General features: G+C 28.5%; 2 protein-coding genes and 1 non-coding gene across 4 annotated transcripts; 1 reads left to right on the top strand and 2 right to left on the bottom strand.

The window, feature by feature from the left end:
* Positions 1-989: 989 nt before the first annotated feature.
* On the bottom strand, positions 990-8590 carry LOC123297654 (actin-related protein 6). Of its 2 annotated transcripts, none has more exons than XM_044879401.1 (2): positions 8549-8590; positions 990-2359 (listed from the first exon to the last, which is right to left on the bottom strand). In XM_044879401.1, exon 2 carries the CDS (start codon positions 2304-2306, stop codon positions 990-992), a length of 1317 nt encoding a protein of 438 aa, XP_044735336.1. In that variant the 5' UTR covers positions 2307-2359; positions 8549-8590. The 2 variants fall into 2 exon arrangements, with proteins under 2 accessions (XP_044735336.1, XP_044735335.1); XM_044879400.1 differs by lacking the exon at positions 8549-8590 and adding an exon at positions 8340-8466.
* Positions 8591-9878: 1288 nt separating this feature from the next.
* Positions 9879-9950, bottom strand: Trnam-cau. The gene has a single exon. It is a non-coding gene; the product is annotated as a tRNA-Met (tRNA).
* Positions 9951-10236: 286 nt separating this feature from the next.
* Positions 10237-11631, top strand: LOC123297655. The gene is made up of 2 exons (XM_044879403.1): positions 10237-10439; positions 11364-11631. Exons 1-2 carry the CDS (start codon positions 10271-10273, stop codon positions 11579-11581), a joined length of 387 nt encoding a protein of 128 aa, XP_044735338.1. The 5' UTR covers positions 10237-10270; the 3' UTR covers positions 11582-11631.
* Positions 11632-24691: the final 13060 nt, after the last annotated feature.

Here is a 24691-nt window from a genome sequence, read left to right as displayed (position 1 = left end):
TACTGACAGTCAGAAATTAAACATGATTAGTATCTGTACCCTCAAAGGGATTAAGTAACATTAACTATCAAGTAAAATTCATTCAATAGAACCTCTTGGCTTTATTCTTACAAATAAAAAAGAATTTTTTTAAATGTATTTTCTGTATATTTGCTTTTTGTATAGAAATAAAGCTGATAAAATTATAAAATAAGTGCTAACATCAATTAGTTTTAACGAAAATTACTTTCGCTGCAATGCTTCAAACTTTAATCTGGTAAAAGAAGATACATTTATATAAAAAGACTAGCTAACTCTCTCTCGTTTTCTATTGATAATTTATAGAACTTAGAAGTGAATTCTGAAATTGAAACACAGCGCTATCTGTTGAATACTTACCCAAAATAAAAATAAGATTGTTTGAGGGAAATCGTATAACTTCCACCGACATCTACTGATTTATAGAACTTAGAAGGGAATTCAACCTTTTCTCTATAAAAACCTGAAATTAAAAAAATTGATGCTCACTAATAAAGATAAAAATCCTGTCTTTAAGGTTGGAGCAAAAATACACTCCTACAAAATTTCATTAAAATCGCGCTTTAGTGATTTCCGGGATTACCGTAAACGAAAATAGAGACAACGGTTATGATTCGATATGACCGGCTATGACGAGGAACCGGTTATGATTTGAAAGCATTTTTTTACATTTTAGAAAAATAAATTATTATTAGCTCGAATTTATTTAGCTGTAACTCCATTAATATGTCTCAAAAAATTTCAAAAAATCTAACTTCGACTTTCATTTTTCTCAAGTCTACTCAGAAGCATTTAGAACAATGAATTTTGACAAAAAGATTTTCTATCATCATAAGAAATTTTAGAATAACTGGTGTATTCTTATTTATCTTTTTATAAGGACTAATTTTAACAATTTAGTAGGAAATAAAAAACGAAGCAAATTTAATATTAAAAATAATTTATTTATTTATTTATTTTATTCAAAAATATTAAATATCAAATCGTTCCAGCGCCACTTGAAATCCTTCCTCCATATACTCTTCCTTAGTCACACATTTAGCATAAAAATCAGGATCAGCACTCTGAGCAATACCACCTTCATACGCATAAGTAATAGGATCTTTTGGCGACGTCACTTGTACATCATAATAACTACTAGTCATTGCACGTACATCTTTCTCTAAACGCTCAGCAAAATTTTTAAATTTCGTTGAACCGCCCGTTACAACAATATTCTTAAATAAAACGGAATGTGTTTCTTCTGGACATGCATAAATCGATTCTAATACTGCTTCAGCAATACCTTTTTGTTCTAAACCAATATCCTGTGGATGGAATAGTATTTCAGGAATGGTAATTCGTTCATTATTCATAATTAAATTTTGTGTTTCATATGAATTCATGTTATCATTATTTGAATCTTGAATGTAACCACGTTTCACTACATTATAATCTGGTAGCACGTATTCCTTAAGGATATCATTTGCTTTACCACGCAATCGAGTTTTTTCTAAATCACTTTTGAAATCTAATGAAACATAGCAACAATCTTCTTTGCATTGATTCATTACATGTGTTTCATCCATTACATTTAATTGTCTATATGAAATAATTTCTTTCAGTTGATTCGTTAATACTTTCCCCCCAACGTCAATCCGTCGAATCGCACTTCGAACTTTCACACCGTTAATATACGGAACAATATGTGTAAAACTAAACCCTGAATCCACTACTAGACATCCTAAATGATTATCATTCGTTTGAGAATAGTTAAAATGTGATAAATCAGTAGCGTTACATCGTAACAATGCAGGACATTCATATTCCTCAAAGAATATTTCGGTGATACCTTCTTGTATTGATCGAAAATTAAATATAGGTTCGGTAATAATCACAGGAACTTCATTAAAATTGACTGATAAACATTCATCACTAAAAATGTAATCCCACACAGTTTTCTGTGTATCCCAATTAATTAAATATCCCCTCTGAAAAGGTAGAATGTAATAAAGTCCCGATGCATCCGTACATTCATCTATTTGATTCCCAATAAAAGCACGTCGCCTTTCGGATTTCACTTTCATTATACAATTTGGTATAATCATTGGTGGTATTTTCGGTTGATGTGAATATCCACATTTTGCTGTATAACCTCCGTTATCTAATATCAATGTTGGTGTACCACCTGTTGTTGTAATTGACGATGTGGACTCACTACGTGTATTACGTTTATTACCACGTGGCGTTATCGGCGACGGATTTGATGATGATGATGATGTATTTTTATTACGTTTTGGTTGGACCATTGTAATTGTTCTTGTTTAAAATGTGAGAGTTTCAGCAAGTTTTTGTCCATAAACTGAAAATAAATATTCAGAATTAATATCGAATTCTCGAAATTAAGATAGTTGTTATAGGGCGCAGTCAGGAAGAATTGTAGGTTCAGTGTACAATATGCGATGCTGGAGAACTACAGCTAGTTGAAAACTATAGATAATAAAACAATATCTATGACGTAAGAGTCGAGAATGGGGCCAAAACTTTCCAGTATAGTATTAACTTTCTTGGCCTGATACTAACTACAAATCCGAATGGTTAGTCCTTTCCACAATTAAAGTAATAGAAAATACCTTAACTGCAGTACTCATCTTTGTATAATTACTTAAATTAGAAATAGTATTTACTCTCGTACAATTAAAATAAGGATTCAGATTAAGAGTTTAGATATTAAAACAAAATAATATGAACAATTATTTCGTTTAATATTGTGTATCGTTATTTTATAAATTATTTACTTATCTTACTACGGACAAGTGAATAGAATTAAGAAAATATTCGTTCGTTCGTAATTATTTTAGGCATTTTACTACTAAATTTTGTTAGATAGTGGTTAAAAGCTAATACCGTAAATATTTTAACTAATGTATGGGTACTTAGAGAATAATAATTCAAAATATTTTATAACTACAGCAAGTCATAAAACTTGACTAAATTTCAAACTTAAAATTACAATTATAAACCTTAATAAAAAGCGTAGTTGTATAGTAAGTATGTTTAAAAATTAATATAAACTTTAACGTGTTGGCGTGTCGGCCATATTATAATGGGTGATTCATTTAGAGGTGCTTTTTTAAAAACTAAAAAAAAAATTATCGGGATATCTTTATTATCATACAAAAGAAGCATTCTTCACATTGATTTTTTTTATTTCTTTCAAATAATGTCCATAACAGCGGTTAAGATTCTGCAGTTCCAATTTTCAATGACCCGCCCGAGTATTTCGAGTGGTAATTTGCAAATAAAGCTTGTAATGTTGGCTTCCAATTGCTCAATCGTACCCAGTTTATCCATATAGGATTTTGACTTTTCATAGCCCCAAAGGAAAATAACTAAGAGTGTGATTTCACAGAATCTAGGCGGAATTTCACGAAATTGTTCTCGCAATAAAGTCATGGTTTCACGAATCGATGATTCTACCGGCTCAAAAGCCACACCAAACCGTTATTTTATCTGAATTTAATGGTAGCTCTTGAACCTCTTCATGTTGCTCTTTAGACCAAATACGGCAACCAACTGACTGATAGTTTTCGTGATGTACAAAATGTGCCAATTTCTAATATATTTATATTATTTCATACTTATATTATTGATGTAGTTGAAATAAATTAAATAGGGCGAAATTGGCCTTTTTTGAATTTCCCGCTTCTCACTGCAATAACCATCCCCCTCCCCCTATAACATCTTCTTCATAATCTACCGGGCGAGAGACCCGACCGAGATGGCAGCCCTAACCGGCTCGTAAAAATTAATATATATTTAAAGTGATTCATTTACAAAATAATCACATTGCTGTTTATTCTCTTATAGTTGTTGATAACGATAATAATAATTATAATAATAGTACACAAAATATTTACAGATAGAGCTGCTATCTAGAACCATAGTTTTAGAACAGTAGTATTTTGGTATAGTATTGTTCGTTGTAGTAGTATCATCATCACCATCGCATCATGTAATATAAACTTTACATAACTCCAACTATACTTAATACTTTATTTGATTTAAGCTCATAGTATTATCCAACAACATGTAAACCATTTATCTAATACATTTATTGTATGTAGATAGATATGTATTATAAACAGCCAGCCAGCAAGTCTACTCAAATGGTGTAAGTCCATTTGTTATATAGTAGGAAGATAATAATAATTGTGAGCTTAAACTCAAAACTAGTAGTTGTCAAGTGGACATACCATACATATAATACAGTACACCAAATTATATAGTGTGTTACAGAATTGTAGGGCATTATTTAAGGTATCTTCGATAAAATAGTCAGAATCATGAATCGTAAATTTCGGATTCAAAATAAATAAAACATATTCTTCCATAAAATAATACAAGGACTCTCTTCTTAAAAGCATTCTTCAAACGAAAAGACGGTTTTGTGAACATTTTATAGAAAATGCCATCGTTTAGTAGATATAAGTACTTGAAGTAACACGGTGAATCCAAAATTTACGATTCATGAATCCGACTATCTTATCAGGGAAATATTCCCTAGCACAAAATTGACCCGTCAGTATACTCGCGTTATGAGCATTTTGTTCCAACTCGACAAACGAAGAATAAGCTGTGAAATTAATTCAGGCCAACACAAAATAATCTAACAATGGCAAATCGACAAATAACCAACGAGCACCCTATTAATAAAACTTCAGGCAATTTAAATTTTGACAGATTATTATGTATTACTATTGATCCTATAAAAACAAATAATGAAAATGGCGAATTCCAAAATGGCACACCATGCAAATATAACGCATACTTGTAGTGTGTGTTGCATAAGTAAATATAAATATTACATTAGATTAATAATTACATAATGTTATAGCACCTGTCTCATTTCTTTTACAAAAATTTTAAATACTTAGCGGTTTTATCGTATATTTTATGCTACAGAATAGTGCCCACAATTCTGGATTCCCTGTATACATAAACTTACGTTGTTAGAAAATGATTTAAACATGATAATAAAAACTTAAATTATACACAAGAGACAATAACTATTAAAAGATAATCGAAACGCCACTAGTGATAAATAATCAAACTAAATATATTGAGTTAATTTTATTTGACAAAGATAAGGATTTTGTGTACATCTAATATTATGTTATTCATATGTATTTCTTAAAACATTAAATGAATTGGGTCAATGTAGCTTTTAAAATTATTTGGAAAAACATTGGTAATCATTTTCGATTTTCATTAATGTCGTGTCAAATTTAAAAAATCTCAATTTAAAGATTAATTCAGGTTTTTTTTTTTAAATTCTCACAGGAAAAATGCTAAAAATCTCTAAAATATGTGAAAAGGACCTTGCAAGATTATATAGGAAAATGACTTTCTGTGAAACTTTTTCAAACCGCCCTCAAAATGTTCTTTGGATCATTTTGATCAAAAGCTCTCATTCAGATAGGGTATCAGGAACAGTAAATTAAGGTTGCTACCTGCTTTCATGCACACAGCACTGAAATCTCTTTAGCAGTAGATCTTATTTACGTGTCTAACTCTTTTTTGAAAGATAATGCTTTTTTAAGCTACTATCATTTGGTATTCTTCCGTTCACGTTCTGATTAGTCCGATAGATTGGTCAATGCTGATTCGCCAAAAGGTTAATCTGTTATTAAATAGAAGCAAAGTCAATCAACGAAGTGCGTGAGTTCTGTAATGAATTAATTCTTGATGCTGCTTGATCAGTACATCCAGATTTGAGTTGAAGTTTGCATTTGCGTCGGAGCTGAAGTTTGGGTTGGCAAATGAATGCATGCCTTACATTTCGAAAGAAAATCAAAAAATTTGAATCAACTTGTACTGTAAAACACATAAAGTACATACAATAAACAGTATACAGTTTGACAACCATCTTGTTAGCCATTTATAATATATGAAGTTAGACGTTCTTATGCATAAAACAAAGAAAACAACACAGAATTGTTGTATAGCAATCACACAGAAAGGCAAGTTTGGTGTGTCTATTGACAACGATCATACCACATAGAAGATAGTGACTTGAATAAAGCATGATCTCAATTAACACACCAAACCTACCTGGCTATGTATGACTGCTATACAACTCTGCTGGGATGTTTTCTTTGTTTTATGCATACGAACGTCTTACTCCATATATTATTATACTCTTCTTTCTTCATATATTATAAATGGCTAACGAAATGGTTGCCAATATGTATACACGAAATTGTATGGTTCTAGATATTCAACTTCAACTTTGATAGGGAATAGTCGACAATAAATCAGGTCAAGCATTTGACCAGATATATACACTCGTCTATTACAATTAAGTTCGGTTTACCATTATTGTTCAATGTTAATGACAAACACACTTATTATATTATTATTTAGGTTCACAGCCTGAGCCATCTACTATTATTGTTGCTTGCTTACTTGCTCGTTGTATTGTTTTATTGGAAAATGTTATATGCATTAAATTTATTATAATACTTATCATCATCGTTTTATAGTCTATTGACATAGTTTTCATCTTTAAATAACGTATGCAAGAAAATTTTAATTTATTTAATAATTGAATTATGATTTAATCTTTAATTAGATTCTTCACAGTGTTGTGTTTAAACAAGAAATGACGATTTTCGTCATTAAAATAATATAATATTCTGAATTATTTCCGTTGAATAAAAATGTACGAGATATTATACACTGAAGCCCTAAGTTATTTAAACATAGATGACTTGTCCATTTTGCTTTGAATAATTCAGACTTTGTAGACTTGTGCAGTTTTAAGGATTGAAAACCTAAATTTACTAAGGAAAAACTTCAAATAAGTAGAATAAAGATTAAAAGAGAAAATTAAAATAGTACTAAGAACCACTATATTGTATAAGACAGCTGCAATGCTGGCTTCCACAACCAGAACAAGACCATAAAAATAATTGACATGCCCAGATCACACGAAAAAAGGGCAGTAGCAAGATCGTACTCTCGGTCGATTGCTAAATAAATATAAACATTACCGAGCACTTAATTTTTTATGCGTCCTTATTTCTATTTCTTATTTACTTCTTCCGTCAAATTCTAACTCCCGCTCTATTTAGTTATTCTCCACTTGGCAGAAATAAACACGCAATTAGATTAGGCCTGGAAGCAGGTATCTTGATCGAACAAAATGTGGTAGGAAAATGTTTTATCGTTTCAAAACACAAAATAAACTGTCCATACACTGAGAACAGTGAAATTCGAAACAAGCACATTCTGATTGTTTTTCTTTAACTTTACATATTCTACTTGATTAAAAAGTCAAATATTTGCTCATATAGCACGTTAACACGCGATCTCTTAAGCCAGTGTCTTTTAGCCGGAAATTTATACTGTGTCTTAATCCGATGTAACTTGATCGCTGTAATAACACCAAAAGCTTTTATAAACAAAAAATATTTAGGAGTTTTCATGCCAAAATAAAATGTGTTTTAACCTTAATATGAGAGATCAAACTAATATATTTTTTATAAAGCAATCATCCTTTTTAAAGTTAAGTATGTAATATTGAAAAAAAAATTATATTTTTTTTAGATAAGAAGATATTTTTATATAATAAAATAGCAGAAATATCTTACATAATTTTCATAAATTGAATAACCATTATTTTCTATTCAGAGCAAATATTTAAAAAAAAAGGTTATATAAAAATTATGTTTATACCTTAGCTAATAAAAAAAAATAATGGGTAGATATTATATTTAGAAAGTAAAATCTGATGTCATTTATGATCATGAATTAGATATAGGATATTATACGAAAACCACCTGGATGGAATTCATATAAAAATAACGATATTATGTGTATAATGGTTTTTAAAATAATGCCCGATAAAATATAATATGCTACGTGGATTATCTTTTATATAAAACGACAACCTAATAGCAAAGTATTCAATACATGATTATCTTGGATATATTTTAGGTTTTATTTAACATAAAAATCCTCTTTTGTCAGTAATATAGTATTTGGTTTCATTCAGTATTATTAAGATCGATTAATACAGATAAATATCGTATAATTTTTAAAAGTTTCAATTCTATCCTGTATATTCATCTTATGTAACATTTACTTACATTATACACACTGTACAATATTCATAAAAGAAACTTATACAATAAATATAAATATTTTACTTTCTGTACTAAAGAATATAAATATTTACTAAATAATGATTATATTTAAAATCTATGAAACAATGAAAATTAAAGTTTTTTAAATGATTTTCGGGTACTAAAGCAATTAAAAAGCTCAAGATATCTTACATTTTCAATAAATCCAATTTCTGCACAATACCAAACGGATTTAACACATATTTATATATATACAAATTTTAACAAACTATTTTTATAAAATATTTTAATAATTGTATTTATTAATTATAAATTATACACAAATTATTCAATAACAAATCCTTTGACTTTCATAAATAATTATTTTTGAGCATTTTCATACATAACCTAAAAATTCTTACCGGCATTTTATAGATCAAAACCAGTATAGTATATTATACGCATTACTTTATTTGTTCAAAGATGGAAGCATGTGATAGTAGCTCAGATTTAAACCATACGTCATTCACTCATTTGTCAATAGACTCTTGAGCTTTTGTTTTCATTTCTGAGCTTTTATTTATTTTTGGTAGTATTGTTAGGTTGTTGCACTTTAATAAATCTTCGAATTCAATTCTAATCATAAATTCCCATTACTAATCAAACGTTCATAAAGTAAAATTTCTGTGTCATTTCTGATTTCATGTCCTGCAGTCTACAATCCGCTTCTCACCATAAAAGCCGCATTTAAAATCAAATTGATATGCATCTTTAAAAACTTTGAAACAAGATTTACTTATCATACACAAAATGGTCTTTGACGATATGATAAAAATATAAAATTTGAATAATTTACACAATAAAAAAAATGACATTTTAAGGCTTTTCTTGTCTGGTTGACAAAATCAACTAGATATATGAACATTTTAAAATAATGACACAATGTTATATATAAATAACGTTTTTGAAAAAAAGTAAAAAGTACATAATATATTATTTTAAACTTTATACACCAAAGATTTATGCAACTTGATTCGCTCAATTTAAAAAGTTACCTGTTTAAAGTTTACTAAAGTAACATTTAAATGTGACACCGATTTAATGATGTAGAAATATTTATCATTTTGTAAACGAGGATATAGTTTTCTGTTTGTTTCAAAATATATACAGTATGTACCTTTAAAGAATGTTGAAGTAACAAAAAGTTTACTAAATTATTCAATGTCCATAACTTTTTATTGAATTGTGAATTGAATTGTATACAAAAAAGAAATAGTTTGCTGGATGGATAATCGTCGTAGATTGCAGAAAACATCAAATTTCAACCACCAAATTGAAACCAAAAAGAAATAAAAATAGTAGACTCCAAAAACAATTTGATGAAAAGCCGTGGAAGGAGAAAGAAAGCAGCTGGAAAGTTAATTTGTTACGGCCCTGTGTCGTATAAGGATCAAAGGAATCATCGAAACTTTGTGTAGATTTAAAAAAATAAATAACGAAAGCCTTACATTTTTAGTAAACTTGACTTCGAGGCAAAACTTTTTTCATAAGTACACCCTATAATTTCACTAGATAATATTATACTTTTAAAACAGCTCATCTTGTCAGGAACTTTTAATTAGATGAACTTTTCCAATTACTATAAACTAGGTTATTGTTATTAAAAATGATAATATTATTTTATTAAAAAATACTAAGTTTAGTAAAAAATATGGTGTTAAAATCTTCGTAATTAAAAAAAAAAAAACTTACTAGCAGAGCGTAGTTTCGATCTACGGACCTCTGGGTTATGGGCCCAGCACGCTTCCACTGCGCCACTCTGCTCTATGATGCAATGTCTTAATAAGACGTACTAATTCTGTTGTAATAATGTTGTGCTCGTATGTTCGTTAATTAGAAAATCAACAATTAAATACTTTATATGATTTAAAAAAGTAATTAAATGATTCAAGAAGAAAGGAATCTTATAAAAATCTTAATCAATTTAGTTTTTTTATTGATATTTAAATAGATTATTTATTGATATTTAATTATTTTCAATAAAATTTAAGAAGATTGTTTATTATTATTTGTAATAGGAGGCTGACAAATTTAATCAGTGTTTTTTTTTTTATTAATTTTTATAAACTATTTTTTTTATAAAAATGTCTGTAATTGGACTTAAATTTTGGAAACATAGGGATTCAATTACTGAAGAAGAGAATATAGAAAATGGAAAAATGACTAATAAACTTTCGGCAAAACATGGGGGTGCCGGTGATGCACCATTAACTTCTTATCGACAAAGAAATAGAACAAATTCAACTCGAGCAGGTAAAATAATCAACCTATCTGAAATAAATTCTATAGAATTTTTTGTAAATATTGGTGTATGTATAAATATTTAGTGGCTATGTACCATAAATTATTTGGTACATGACCTAGAAATATCTAAATTATATTGGGTTTTGATTTATAAACTGGTGATTTATATTCCAGTATGAGGCTTTTACATTCGAAAAATTATTACAAAAGACGGCATGAAAGTTACAAATTAAGAAGATATTTTAGAAAAAAATATAACTTAAAATCAATTTCACGTCTTGATATTTTAAGTTTAAATCCACGTCTTAACTTTAATTGTAACCTTTATGGTAAACATTTATTTATTTTTTTGTTTCGTTAGTTAATCTGTCAAACACTTTTGTATCGGGGAGTCCGGGAGAGTTTTACGGTGAAAGCTTTAGTTTTGTGTCGGATTTTTTTACATAATTTTGTGTCTGACACTTCCAATACAATTTTTCCAGGCATTTTTTTCGGCTTTCGGGGGTCTGTCGAACAAATCGACAAATGTGGGAATTCAGCAGGTATATTACAGGAATTGTACTGATTATTTCTTTGAAAAAATGAAGTTTTTAATCATCATACGTACCTTGGCTAAATTGCTCTTAAAGACTCACCTTCTAATTGCTCTTAAAGACTCAGCTTCAGAATCCATTTAAGCTGCGTCTTCCAAAAAGACCTTTTTTAAATAGACACTTAATGAAATATTGAAATAATAAATTTTACCACACACTAAATTTTAGGAAAATATAAGTAAACGGTAAATAACAAAACTGGTCTATATAAAGAAAACAAAAACTATGACTCGGATTTGGAATAGCTTATTTTCTTATCGTATTACCATATCTAACAAGGAAGGATATTTTCTACAGATTTCTAATTTTTCATTAATTAAAAAGATTTATTATGTTACAGGATCCAGATCAGCACCTCCAACATCAAATTTGTCTGGCACGAATATAAATAGAATTTATTTGAATTCACCAGAAATTGAATCACCAGTTTATAAATCAACAACAATTCCACTCGATGATAGTGAGCAACAGCGTCAAAGATTTTCGTTTTTAAAATGGTTTGCTTGCTTCAGTTGTTCATCCACCAGGAAACAAGATGACGAGAACGAAAGTCCTTGAAGTGTGTACATTTTAAATATTGTATTCTATTTTCTTTTTAATAAAATACATCGCATCGAAAAGTTGTTATATTTTCTAGGGATTGAATATAACCTCTTAGTATGTTCTTGGTAGTATTCATTTTACAGAGACAATTACGAATTTTCATTTTCAACTTATATCCAAAAACAATTTTTACAAAATTCTGCATAAATATGACCTCATCCACTATAGAAGGCTTGAATCTTGTAAAATATTCGAGGAATTCGTACTACAAATCCGAATTTTAGTCCTAGTTTACATACCGAATTAAATTATTAATAAAATCGGTTCGTAAAAATTTTTTCCAATTTATTACCGTTTTTTTGCGTCCACTTTGAGAAAAGAAACATGTCCAGCTCCTACAATGACTGGTGCTTGTTTTCCACAGTCAAATTAAGTCAAATATACCTCTAGGGTATATACCTTGATAGACGACTTAGTTGGCGGAAACACATCTGGCTGAAAAGGAAACAGTTAAACCTGAAGTTTTCAAATGTATACTGGCATTTGGTTATCATTAAACAATTAAGTGCTGGTGTACAATAAAACAATACTTAAACCTGTGTCGAGGTCCTACAGCATTCAACTATGGGGAACTGCTAGTAATAGTAATATCGGAATTCTAAAAAAAGTGTTACGAATAATTAGTGAATTTCTGTGGTAACATATATGCGTAATGACGATATATATCGAATTCTCAAAGTTCCCACAGAGAGTGAAGAAATTATGCGTTTCAGTGATAGATACTTTACTCGCAAATTCTGAAGTGATCACAGACAAAATGTGCTAGATTTAAAATTTAGATTTATTCAACAGACAGCGTGAACAGAATAAATAGACAAAATGTGCTAGATTTTCGATTTATTTAACATAATCATTAGATTAAGTGATACTGCTACTTTAATCTCATTTAGGCGACCACCAGTGGATAGATTACAGTTCAAGTCAACTTTTTAGCCACTAGATCTATTTATGGTTCTTTTAAGAACTGATAATAGAAAATAGGAAAAAAAAATAATACAGTTTTTTGAGTATATAAATAATTGCATGGCCCCACTTTTATGTTTCACTTTTTTAATCAGAAAATGTATATCAAATAAAGTTTTATTAATTAAATTTTGGCACGTTTTAATTCGCATCATTTATTTGTTTTGATTAACGAAAATGAATTTACTTCTATCGGATTATATATTTTTATTATTATTTTATTTTCGGTGAATTCAATATGTGTATTAGGTCGGTATATAAGTAAAATTTATTGACGTTTTAATGGATATATTGATGAAAAAAAAAAGCTGTAATAAAAATTACTTACTTTTTAACTGTTATTTTGTAGACATAAAAAGTAAATTCGTATAGCATAGGTACTTCATAGGTTACTTACTAATATTTCATAGGGTGGCCGGTGGGTGGGTTTATTCAGTGGAAATGTGTAAGCATGAATCTAGTTAATATACAATGTAGAGTTTACATTGGCGTAGTCCCAAGATTTCCAGATTGCTATCGAATCGTGACGAGAGTTGATTTGTTAATTAAAAAAAAAACTAACGTTTAGAGAGTTTTTTGTTTCAAAACGTGCAATGATATTGATATATTGTTATTTTCCTTAAAATATGTACCTGTACTTTAGGCTAGGGTTTAACAATAGTTTTGCATTGTAGGAGAAAGTTTAAAAACTAGACTCACGGTCTAAAAATGCACCGCTTGTGAAAAACAGGCTAAAAAAATTATGATCAAACATTATGTAATTTGTATATCATATCTGTAAGAAAATTGCCTATAAATAAAAATAAAGTGATTTACTATTGATATTATATAGGGGATCGGACTTAAATTTTTTTATCACTTTAGGTGAAGAATTCTCACTGGACTTGAAGAAAAGCCCACTAGTGACGTCATACGTGTGTCTCGCCATAGAGATTACATTTAAAACTTTGTTTTGCTAAAAGGATATGGGCAAGCTTTGATTGCAGATTGCTTATAACTTCTTCGTTTTTTAATCAATTTTATTTTCACTTTCAAATTTTGTCATGCTATCAAGTCTAGCTTTACATTTTTATGGTTAATATGGCCAATTCGACATGAGGATTATTCCCTAGTATTTCTCTAGTTTATTTTTAGCCACATTGCGAAATTTCGTACCGGTCGAGCTAATTTATAAAAAAAAATTTTCAAGGGGAAATTGGTTTATCCTATTTTGATGAAAACATTAGTAGTATCAAAAAATAAAGGTTTGTACAAAAATTCAGAAGATTCAGCGTTAGATTCCGAGGTTGACCACTTATTTTAACTAAGATGATCGGATTAAAGTATGATTCAGATTTTTGTTCGAAAGTTTGAACTATTTCAGAAAATTTGTATCCTCAGTGAAATGTTTACTAGAAACACCACAGGAAGAAAAAAATATTCATATTATTACTTACCTGGTATACAGGTAAGAAATATTAATACATTTTATTATGCCAAAGCCAAATACATTAGTTAAGTTTGTAAGCTGTTAAAGCTACACTTCATACTGTTTATTTCCCAAATTATTATTATAGTTATATAGTAAAAAGTAAGTTCTAATGCATTTCATCGTGCTTTAAAAAAAGGTAGGTAGATACTAAACATTTTCCTGAAAAATAACAAATTAAATTGTATTTTTACTGCAGTTAGGTTGTTTTATTTCTTCTCACAATTTTATAATGAAGGTAAAAGCTATAAACCTGAATTATAAGTTTAAATAAAAATAATTTTCTCTTATGTTAGAATCCTGGTATAAATTTTTTAGTGATGATTCTCAAAACGTAAGTAGCCATGATATTTGTTAGAATAGTAGGCGGTGAGCCCGTGATATCAAAAGACCCTTCATCGCGGATTTGAAAACTCTTATATAAATCAATAGTTCAAAGTCATACGTACAAGAAACCCTCGGTAAGCTTTAATTTATTAAGTCGGAAAAATGTTGATTTAAAAAAAATAAAATAATTAAAAGACCCGTCATCGTGGATTTTGGTCACGTTAGGTGGAATCGATTGGAAATTTTACCAAATTTTTTTGCCCTTAAAAGTCTGGTTAGCTCTATTAAAGGGTTTAATTGACGGTAAAATTTTACTATAAAAACATAGTTTATTCTTAGAAGTATCAGGCAAAGTTTTGACACCTTATAACAGCTTTTTAAACCCCTCACAGTATGATTCTATCAATTTTTATTATTTAGATGCAAATAGATGACGTCATAGTGTGATATTATTTTAGATGGCATCATTAAATAAACAAAAGCAAGGTTCCCTATAGCATCAGTTTGTTTTGGCTTTGATACTAAAATTTTTCACATGTGTTTTCATGATGCCACCTTAGTAAACCATGAGCTTTTGATACCGTTTTAAATTTACAGAGTTGAACACCGTCATAAATTAATTAAAAAACTCTCTTTTTAACACTTACTATAATTCAACAAAAACCTTAAATGTCAAAGAACTATTGTATATATGTATGAAAAAAACGAATTATATTCTCTTTTCTAAATGTAAAAAAGCTCAAACTTTTATTTATTCAATGTGAGAATAATATAATATATTTGTATAAAATTAACATCATATACTTTTCCTTTACTTATACAGATAAGTGCTCTCTTTCCGCACTATTTTCCATGCGAACAAAAGTTAATTACACACTTTGTGCGCCAAGTTTATCCGCTGTATTGATCAAATTAAAATTTGTGTGTTACTGGTTGTAAATTCGAGATCGTTTTCTACACTTCACGGGGTAAAATCTTGGTTGTGTGCCTAAATGGGACAGGAAAGATTACTCGGCCTTGCTTACCTAAACATCTGGAAATCGATGATATTATTAACGCTTTCGCGAAAAAAAAACGAAAGCTTGCATTAAGAAAATAATATAAATAAAATTATTTAATGTAAAATGTATACTATCGTTTAATTTGATTTGAAGTTGTAAAAATTTCATCAAAATTGGTTCAGTAGTTTAGAGTCTAAATTTGACACTGTGATGTGTAAACAATCGCACATTTACTTTTGTAATTTTTGTGAGCGAACAAACTAACATTTTACAGGTTTTTTAATTTACAAATACACAGTACAAAATCTTTGCCAGAGCGTGATATATTTTGTAAACATATCCTTTATAGGAATGCACTGTATCGACCGTGACTGAGTTCATATTCCGATTCGCATTTGGCTGATTTTCGTGTGCTTTGCCGTCCGTGCCCATCACCTTTTTTGAGGGCTGGATTCGCGCTTGTACCCTCGTATACAATTGATGATTTATTGTACACTTGTTGTATAATATACTAATATAATATACTCTTTTGTGTATGGTATATTTACGGTGTGTTAAATATAATCTTTTAAAAATGAAATATTAAAAGAGCAGCGTGAATAATAATCATCCCTATTATATATAATATATATCCTACCTATAATTTTTTACTTGTTTTAAATTATATTTTTTTTTTAGAAAAATTATGTTCAAAATATTATATTACTAGAAGTATTTTAAACTTCCGTTATCTGTAAATTGTGTTTGGAAATCAAAATGAGATAATAGTTACAGTAGATTCTGTTTTTATGTTATCTAAAAAGGTAGAAAAATAATTAAACTTTTTATTTTTCTACATCGTTGTAGCATAGCATAGCAAATGGCGCTACAGCCCGGGGTGGGCCTTGGCCTCCTCTACAATACGCCTCCAAGCAAAGCGGTCCTTGACTGCAGATCCCCATCCAGTGACTCTCATCACCTTCAAGTCACCCAGCACCTGGTCCAACCATCTGAGTCGAGGTCTTCCTCTTCTTCTAGTGGCATATATCTTTGCTTCAAGTATTTTCTTTGGCATTCGTGTGTTTTCCACTCTCTGAACGTGTCCGAACCACCTGAGTCTTGGTGATTTAATGAACTTCACAATGTCTTCTCCCTGTAAGATTTCAAGGATTTCTCTGTTGGTTCGGACACGCCAGTCATCTTCGTTCTCTCGGATAGCCCCATATATTCTTCTTATTATTTTCCTTTCAAATCTCCTGATTCTTTCTTGATCCTCCAATGTTAATGTCTACATCGTTGTACTTCCTATTTTTTCAATTTAAATAGGAAAGATTCCTTTGATACAACAAATTCCCTTGATTCAAAATTAAGCGATTAAATACTCATTTCCTTGAATTAGTATTAAATTCGTTATCTCAAAAAATATTTACTTTTTATAAAAATATAATTAAGAAAATTCGTTTCTTTAATTCCAGTAATTTTGAAAGGCATAAAATGTCTTCAAATATAGAAATGAAGATTGTTCTATGGGACTTTACTTTTACTTAAGGAGCTTTTTCTATCGAACAAATCGTTTAACACTGTTATGTACAAAGTATTTTACAACTAGTTAAATATTGAAGAATCAAATAAAATACTTGAAAAATTTGTGACAACATAAGTGTTGAAAGTCTGGAAAAATAATTAAAAAATTATTATATTACTTTTATTTAATAACTTTTACATTTTTCTACTTAAATACTTTGTATAAAGTACTTAAATGAAAAAAAAAAATTAAATTTTAACGAATTTTTTTTTCTTCAGACATAAATGTTAAAACTCCGATAAATGTGTGAAAAAAATAATTAGGATTACTAATTTAATAGTAATCCTACGAATAACATGTCCTGTGATTAGCAAATAGGTGTAAATAAATGACATTAGGTGCTTATATTTTCTTCAAAATATTTTTCTACAAGACACTTTTATATTTACAATAACTCAAGGGTTTTTGTTTTCATAAAATTTTTTTTTTATAATTTGCAAATTTTATTTGTATATAAAGCTTTGATAATATGTAAAAATAATCAAATCTTAATCTTTTAGAAACAATCGTGGTATCTCTTTAAAGCTTATTATCTTTTATTTTAACAAACTAAGCATTTTTATTATGCATATCAAATACATTTATTTTAAATGACATTTTTCTTCAGATAAACACACAAAAAACAAATATGGTGTTGTGTGTTGTAGGTACTAATGGAAGTGAACAAGAATTTTTCGTGAAAATTTATTACAAAACCTCAGTAATATGCATATATATAGGTAGGTACAAAAAACCAACCAACGAACTATAAACAAAATAACAAAAAATTCTCATTTGTGGTTTGTTGAAGTATGCGTGTATGTGATTTTTGTTTATTTAAGCTTCGTTTAAAAGTACTTATGTTATATCACACATAACTATATGGGGTATATGTATACAGAGCGCGAATATATCTACCTAAAAACTTCATATATAGATGCTATACCACCTCATAGATCTAATGCTGCTATTTTCTACGCTTTGCTACGTGTGATTTATGTATGTGATACTCCCCGTATTGGTACTAGTATTCATAGCTCTTATACTTCTAGATAGAAAATATCCGACACCTGAAAAACTCTTAAAAAAATACCTTGATCGAAATAGATATTATTTCTCTACATTCCCATTTTCTTTAAATTCCTTTTCTTGTTGTTGATTTAACAAATATCAATTTTTCTATATACAGGGTGGACTATTTTAAACCATAATGAGTAGTAGCTCGTTTTATAGTGTGCCAATCAAAAAATAGCTTTAATAAAAGTTACAGAGTTTGATGGTGGACATCATGTTCTGACATCAAATTGAAAGTAGTTCTCATAGCTTTAACAGTTAATACAGATCCTAAAAAGTAAGAGATAGATTAACACTTGAAATTAGAAAGTTGATTCTCATAAAAAACTGACAATTTTTATTAAAAACAATTTTTCGAAAATTTAGGATCCAAATTGACTGTTAAAGCAATTCGGAGAACTAAGCTCAATTTGATGTCAGAACATAATGTCCTCCATCAAGCTCCTGCAACTTTTGTTTAAGTTATTTTTTGATTGGCGCGTTTCAAAACGAGCTATTATCCATAATAGATTAAAATTGTAATTTTTAAAATTACAATAGATTTTCCATCAAAAAAATTGTAATTTTTCGAGTGATTGGCAAAATATTTTGAGCACTTGATATTCACTTACTCTGAGCATTTGATATTCTTGTTTGAATATCACCTCTGGCGCCCCGCGATTGATATGCGTTAATTTTAAGTATGTGGCGGAATAGTTTTCCAGCCTTAAATATTTTTCCTAGAGGAAACAGTTGTTAGACATTACCTTGAAAACAGTTTCTTAAAGTCCTACTCTTAATAAATTTCTTTTTTCAGTCGTGAATCAAACCACGAATTTGGTGGCTTACATATGAAAGCAAAGCAACTTCATTGATTTTTGGACTCGGTAGCAGAAGCCGTAAGAGCCAAGAAAGATACGCTATTATCATCCATTTTGATCCAGGTATGAATCTACAAGTAAAAATTCTATGAACTAGTTACTACTGCTATTAACGTACACTGCTATCCATGGTGCAGTAAAAAAAACTTCTACGTTCTTTTTTTCTCTGGTTTAAATTTACAAAAAAAGAGTAGACATATACAGTATACAGTTAATACCTACTTGAAATTATTATTTGTTTTTGTAGTATTTTAATATTTATGAAATAAAAAATTATACAGAAAAATTTATAGAAGTAGGTTATCAGTGTCTTATTCAAAAATAATTTATATTATATGGATATGACAACCTCGAAAATGATTTATTCTACATAGAATATGTTAGTTCGTATACATTTAAAATGTCAATTGTTTGTTTCTTTCTACGGTTTTTTTCAAACGAAAGCCTATAATAGATTCAGTATTCTTATTCAGGACGTTCTTAGGAAAATCTTTAAATGGTGTATATGTATTCTCATTAATAGCCAAAAATTATAAAAATCAGGTTAATTTAATGATTGGATGCAGAGTTTCTGAGATATCGCAATATTTGGCTCGATTTTAGTCCATATCTCAAAAACTATTCGACCAGTCATCAAATGCACCCGATTTTTGTACTTTTTTCGTCAAAATTACCTTATATACTGAGTTTTATCGAAATTTTTCGATTTTTTGGAATTTTTTAAAGGGGTAGGTACCCCTTTGAAAAAATCGAGAAAAACGCAAAAAAAAAATTGCTTTGGAATTTGATGAAACTCAGTGGGTGGGATAATTTTGATCCAAAAAGTATAAAAATCAGGTTAATTTAATAATTGGACCTATAGAAAATTACAATATCGGCGAGTATCATGGACAAAACTTCATTTTCAAAAAATATAGAGTTCCCCACCAAAAAATTAAAATCCATAAAATTGTGAACAAAAGGGAGGATAAGTGAGGGCTATAACGTGATAGTCTTTGTTTTTAAAGGAGAAATTGCCCAGCAAAGCGGGTGGATATTTGCTAGTCGATCTATAGAATATCATTAAAAATAAGTCTAGTCTGATTATCATTTTTAAACATTTATTATTTATTCTCAAAACCAAAAATATGTACTACTTAAAATAGATTGTAAATACCTTTACAATATATTTATTATTACAGTATGAATTCTAGTTTAGTATTGTAAAATACCAAAACTTGTAAATTTATAATGTTACAAATTATTATGCAATACTAGATCTAGAAATACTTACTATTTGTATTATTATGGAAAACAAATTTTAAGACGATAAATAATGCAACAAGAAATTAAACCAAAAACCATATAGCCAGGCATAAAATACACATTATATAATATATATATAAAATAAAATATACAGGGTGTTAAGCAGGATAATAGGTACTGAAAATATAAATTATAAAACGTTTTTGTAATGCTTTTGTCTCTATAGAATATTATAAAAATGTTTTGGACTGCGGTAATAATATAATACCTACATGTTTGCAGTAAAATACATAATATGTTATTTTTAACTCTATGTTTAACTCGACTTTTTATACCATGCATATATGTACTATGCAAGGTATAGTAAGTTTAGTCCCAAGTTTGTAACGCTTAAAAATATTGATGCTACGCACAAAATTTTGTGTTTATAAAATCATCTAATTAGTTCATTTTCGGTTGTCTGTCCGTCTGCCTGTCTGTCAACACGATAACTCAAAAACGAAAAAATATATTAAGCTGAAATTTTTACAGCGTACTCAGGACGTAAAAAGTGAGTTCGAGTTCGTAAATGAGTAAACTAATGAGTTAGAGATAGAGCAAAAGATAAAATGTAAAAAATATTCCTTATAGAAAAATAACCAACTTTTGTATGTAAACATTTTTTCGTAAACATCACTGTTTACCCGTGAGGGCGCAAAATTATTCGTAAATTGTATAATATGTATTATATGGGGATATCAGTTGTGTATGTGTGACATGTATGTATGTGTAATGTGATAGAGTAATCAACACTGTCTATGTATGGTATTTCAACAATTAACTCAGTCAATTGTTTGTTTTCACTTGTTTTTATAATAAGTATTGTGTATCAAGTGCTGTGTTAATATAGATATCTCTCTACAACGACCAATACTATAACTATAGTCGTTTCTGTTTAACAATAAAATTGATTAACTTTGGGTTATTATATCTTAATAATGAAACGGTAAATTTTTTTTTAAGTCCATATTCGGTTAGTTTTTTGAAAATATCTGAAGGTTAGTTTATTTTCTAGAATTAAAAAACTTGTTAAAAACACAACTTCTTCTATGCTCTCCATGTTAATTATCTGAACTTTAATTAAATTTATCTCGAGTTAAAGACGGTCAATCGACTTCAAATTTATGAGACAAAAGACTTAACACGCTTATATAAGTTTTACTTGTAACTAACTAACTAGCAAACAATGTAATAAAATCTTAGAAGTCAATTTTAATCTACTTATAATTTTCCGATTAACTTCAAAGTTTGCACATGTTTATCAAGGTCCGAAAACAATAATTTAATAGTAAGTAATTTATCCTAATATCCTGACCATATCATCAGGATAAACGATCCGTAGTCTTAACTTTATTCCTGTAATAATATTATCTTGAAATACTAATAGAAAATTGGTGGAAGCGATGATAAGAAGTATAAAAATTTCGAACTTATAGCAATATATACCAGTGAATATACACGAATAAACTACCTTTCAGGGGAAAAATATATTTCATCGACATTTTAGGAAAAACTGAGAATAAAATATTTTAGGATCAATGTTTTTGATGTTTCCGGTATACAGATATTATTACATTATATAATAGAAAGTTTATTTATTGTATCATATAACTTTCAAATCTAGTTTCTATTGTTTTCCGAAACAGCTTTAAGCTATATGAATCAGTTCATAGATCGTCATTAAAATTAAAAGATTTCTTAATATATCAACACTTTCTACAATTTAATTTAGTTCAGTTTAGCACAATCTTGAAATGTTAAAATTTTGTTAATTTTGAAAATGTTTGGCTTAAACTCAACAATTCAATCACGCTTATCGAAATAACTGAAACAGTTCCGACCATACTTTTTTCCATAAAATTTTTTGTAGATATTTTTAGTATGTTTTTTTATTACGGAAATGATCTTTTATACCATATATATATATATATATATATATATATATATATATATATATATATATATATATATCAAGGTATAATAAGTTTAGTTCCAAGTTGGTAACGCTTAAAAATATTGATGCTACCAACAAAATTTTGGTATTCGTTGTGTGCGTAGTCATGGTAGGGACAATAAAATCGATGCCAGCGCTTCCAGTGAAAAGGTTGGCATTAAAGGGGGCTGTTATTACTAATTTGCAGTTCTTTACATGTTAATGTTATAGAAATGTCAAATTAAAATTATTGTAAAACACGAATTAATTAAACTTAATGCATTAAAAACTGTGGAAATAAGAAATCAAATTGCACAAATATTATTTTTCAAATGTAAATTATCATAATTATTTATTTAAATTTGTGAGACAATAATATTAAATTTTCAATGTAAGTCTTAAATGCGATCCATACAATTATATATGCATCCATACAATTTTTTAATTAAAGTAGTGTATTAATGCGTTACCATGGAAACGAAACTCACGCACGGAGCGAATAGGTGTTCATAATATGTCCTAATTAGTCCATTTCCAGTTTAAGAGTGTATGGACCCTATAAGAATAGTTTTAAAAAAAGTTTAGACAGTTTTAATTTAATGTACAGAGAATCTGTCAGATTGCAGAAGTGAATACTCTTTCATTTTTAAATCAAGTTTAAAACATTTTCCGTTGAATAAATTTATGTTAAAGGTTCCTAAAAGTGTTTTTCGTGCCCACATGTCAAAATCTTTTTTTTAAGAAAAATAATACTTGAATTTCCATAGTTCTAACTTTATAAATTTTCTTACTGCATCATTTACAGTTCACTTTGACTGTTAACGACGTTTGCTTCATGCGTCATGATCGTAGCTTTAGATCGGGTTTGATTTATTTTTTAAAGACATGGAATTTTTTACAAATTAGGTAATTTCATACTTAATAACAACTATTAACTTACTTAATTATTTATTAATGTCATTAAAGAAATTTATTCGTACATTTATTATAGACAATTTTTTTTTACGAACTATATTATATTCTCTGCAGTAATAAAAATATAATTTATTAACTAAAAAAATCTGTTGTGAACAATCATACAACCTCTATAATAAATATAAATAATTTTTGGATATTTTATAACTTTTGTCCTGTAGATTCGCTGAAAATATTTTAATTTTTATAAATAATTAAGCCACACCTCCTATTTATTATTTATACATCGTAATAGGGGATAATCCTGTCGAACGTCGAATTGATCATATTATCCATAAAAATGTAAAACTGGATTTGATACCATAACAAAATTTGAAAGTGAAATTAAAATTGATTAAAAAGAAATTATAAGCAGTCAAAGATTGCATTCAATGGTTGCCCATCTCCTTTTAGCAAAAGAAAGTTTTGTAAGTAATCTCTATGGCGATACCCACGTATCACGTCACTAGTGGGTATCTTTCTCTTTGTTTAATTAGGAATTTTAAACGTTCATATCTTGCATACTAGTAAATATTTTTAAAACCAACTTCACTTTTCTATACGTTCAGTAAGAATTCTTTACATGAAGCGATAAAAATAATTTAGTTCGATCCCCTATCAATATAATTGAAAATTCTTACGATTCAACAGTAAAACTCCAAAACGGTAATTATGCTTTTGCATGAAGTCATGAAGGACCTGTTCCAACATAGAAATTCATGCTTTTGTAGTTCATAAACCACGTTTACATCCGTAAAAATGGACAGTTTGGTGTGATATTTTAGGCTCAGTTAGATTCATATTCATATCTTATACCGTTTTGTTTTATTTAAATTAAAATCTTTAACTATTATTTCATCATTAATTCCTTAGAACTTTTTTCTTCTTATACTGCCATCAAATTACCTACCTGTATAATAGAAATTTTCGATTTCTAGATATAACCATAAGGCCCATTGTGATATGTATTTTACCGCCTTTTCCGCTGATAATTTCATTTATCAGCTCCTCAATTATTTTGAGCGGCTGAGCATATCTCCTTCATGCACTACAGCAGCTCATCACAACCATTAATTATGCTGGATTTCGGACATATTAAAAATATGCAAGATAAGAACAAATTTATATATACAAATCGTTCGAAAATTTTACGCTCGATAACTTTGGACTGATTTAGGTTTCTTCTAAATTGTATTGTTTTCGAGTAAATTACAAAAGATTATGGAAAAACATGGAAAATCGTTGATTTTTCCGGAATCACCCTTTTTTTCTGTGCATATGAACATTTTTATTCTACAGGTAAAAAACTAAAATACAATACTTCAGTAAATCATATGAAATTTCATCAAATTTGATGGGGCTTTTATATTAATGATATCAATGGGTAAAACTAGGTTTTCGCTGAAACAAACTTGACAGGATCTTAAATTAGGTCAGGGAAATACATTTTTTGTGTATGGAGGTAGAAAATTAATCGAATATGATGACGTGCTATTAGCAAATAACAATCACCACAACATGTAGGTAAAGATATAATCTAAAGCAAAACAAAACAAATAATGGTAACCATATAATCTAATAGATTATTATATTTTAACTAAAATAAACTACAAATAATATAATAATAACTTTCATAAATTTACTAATTCCTTGTGGTT

Source organism: Chrysoperla carnea, chromosome 4, assembly GCF_905475395.1.
Source record: "Chrysoperla carnea chromosome 4, inChrCarn1.1, whole genome shotgun sequence".
Classification (NCBI taxonomy): Eukaryota; Metazoa; Arthropoda; class Insecta; order Neuroptera; family Chrysopidae; genus Chrysoperla; species Chrysoperla carnea.
This window is presented reverse-complemented; position numbering and strand designations above follow the sequence as displayed.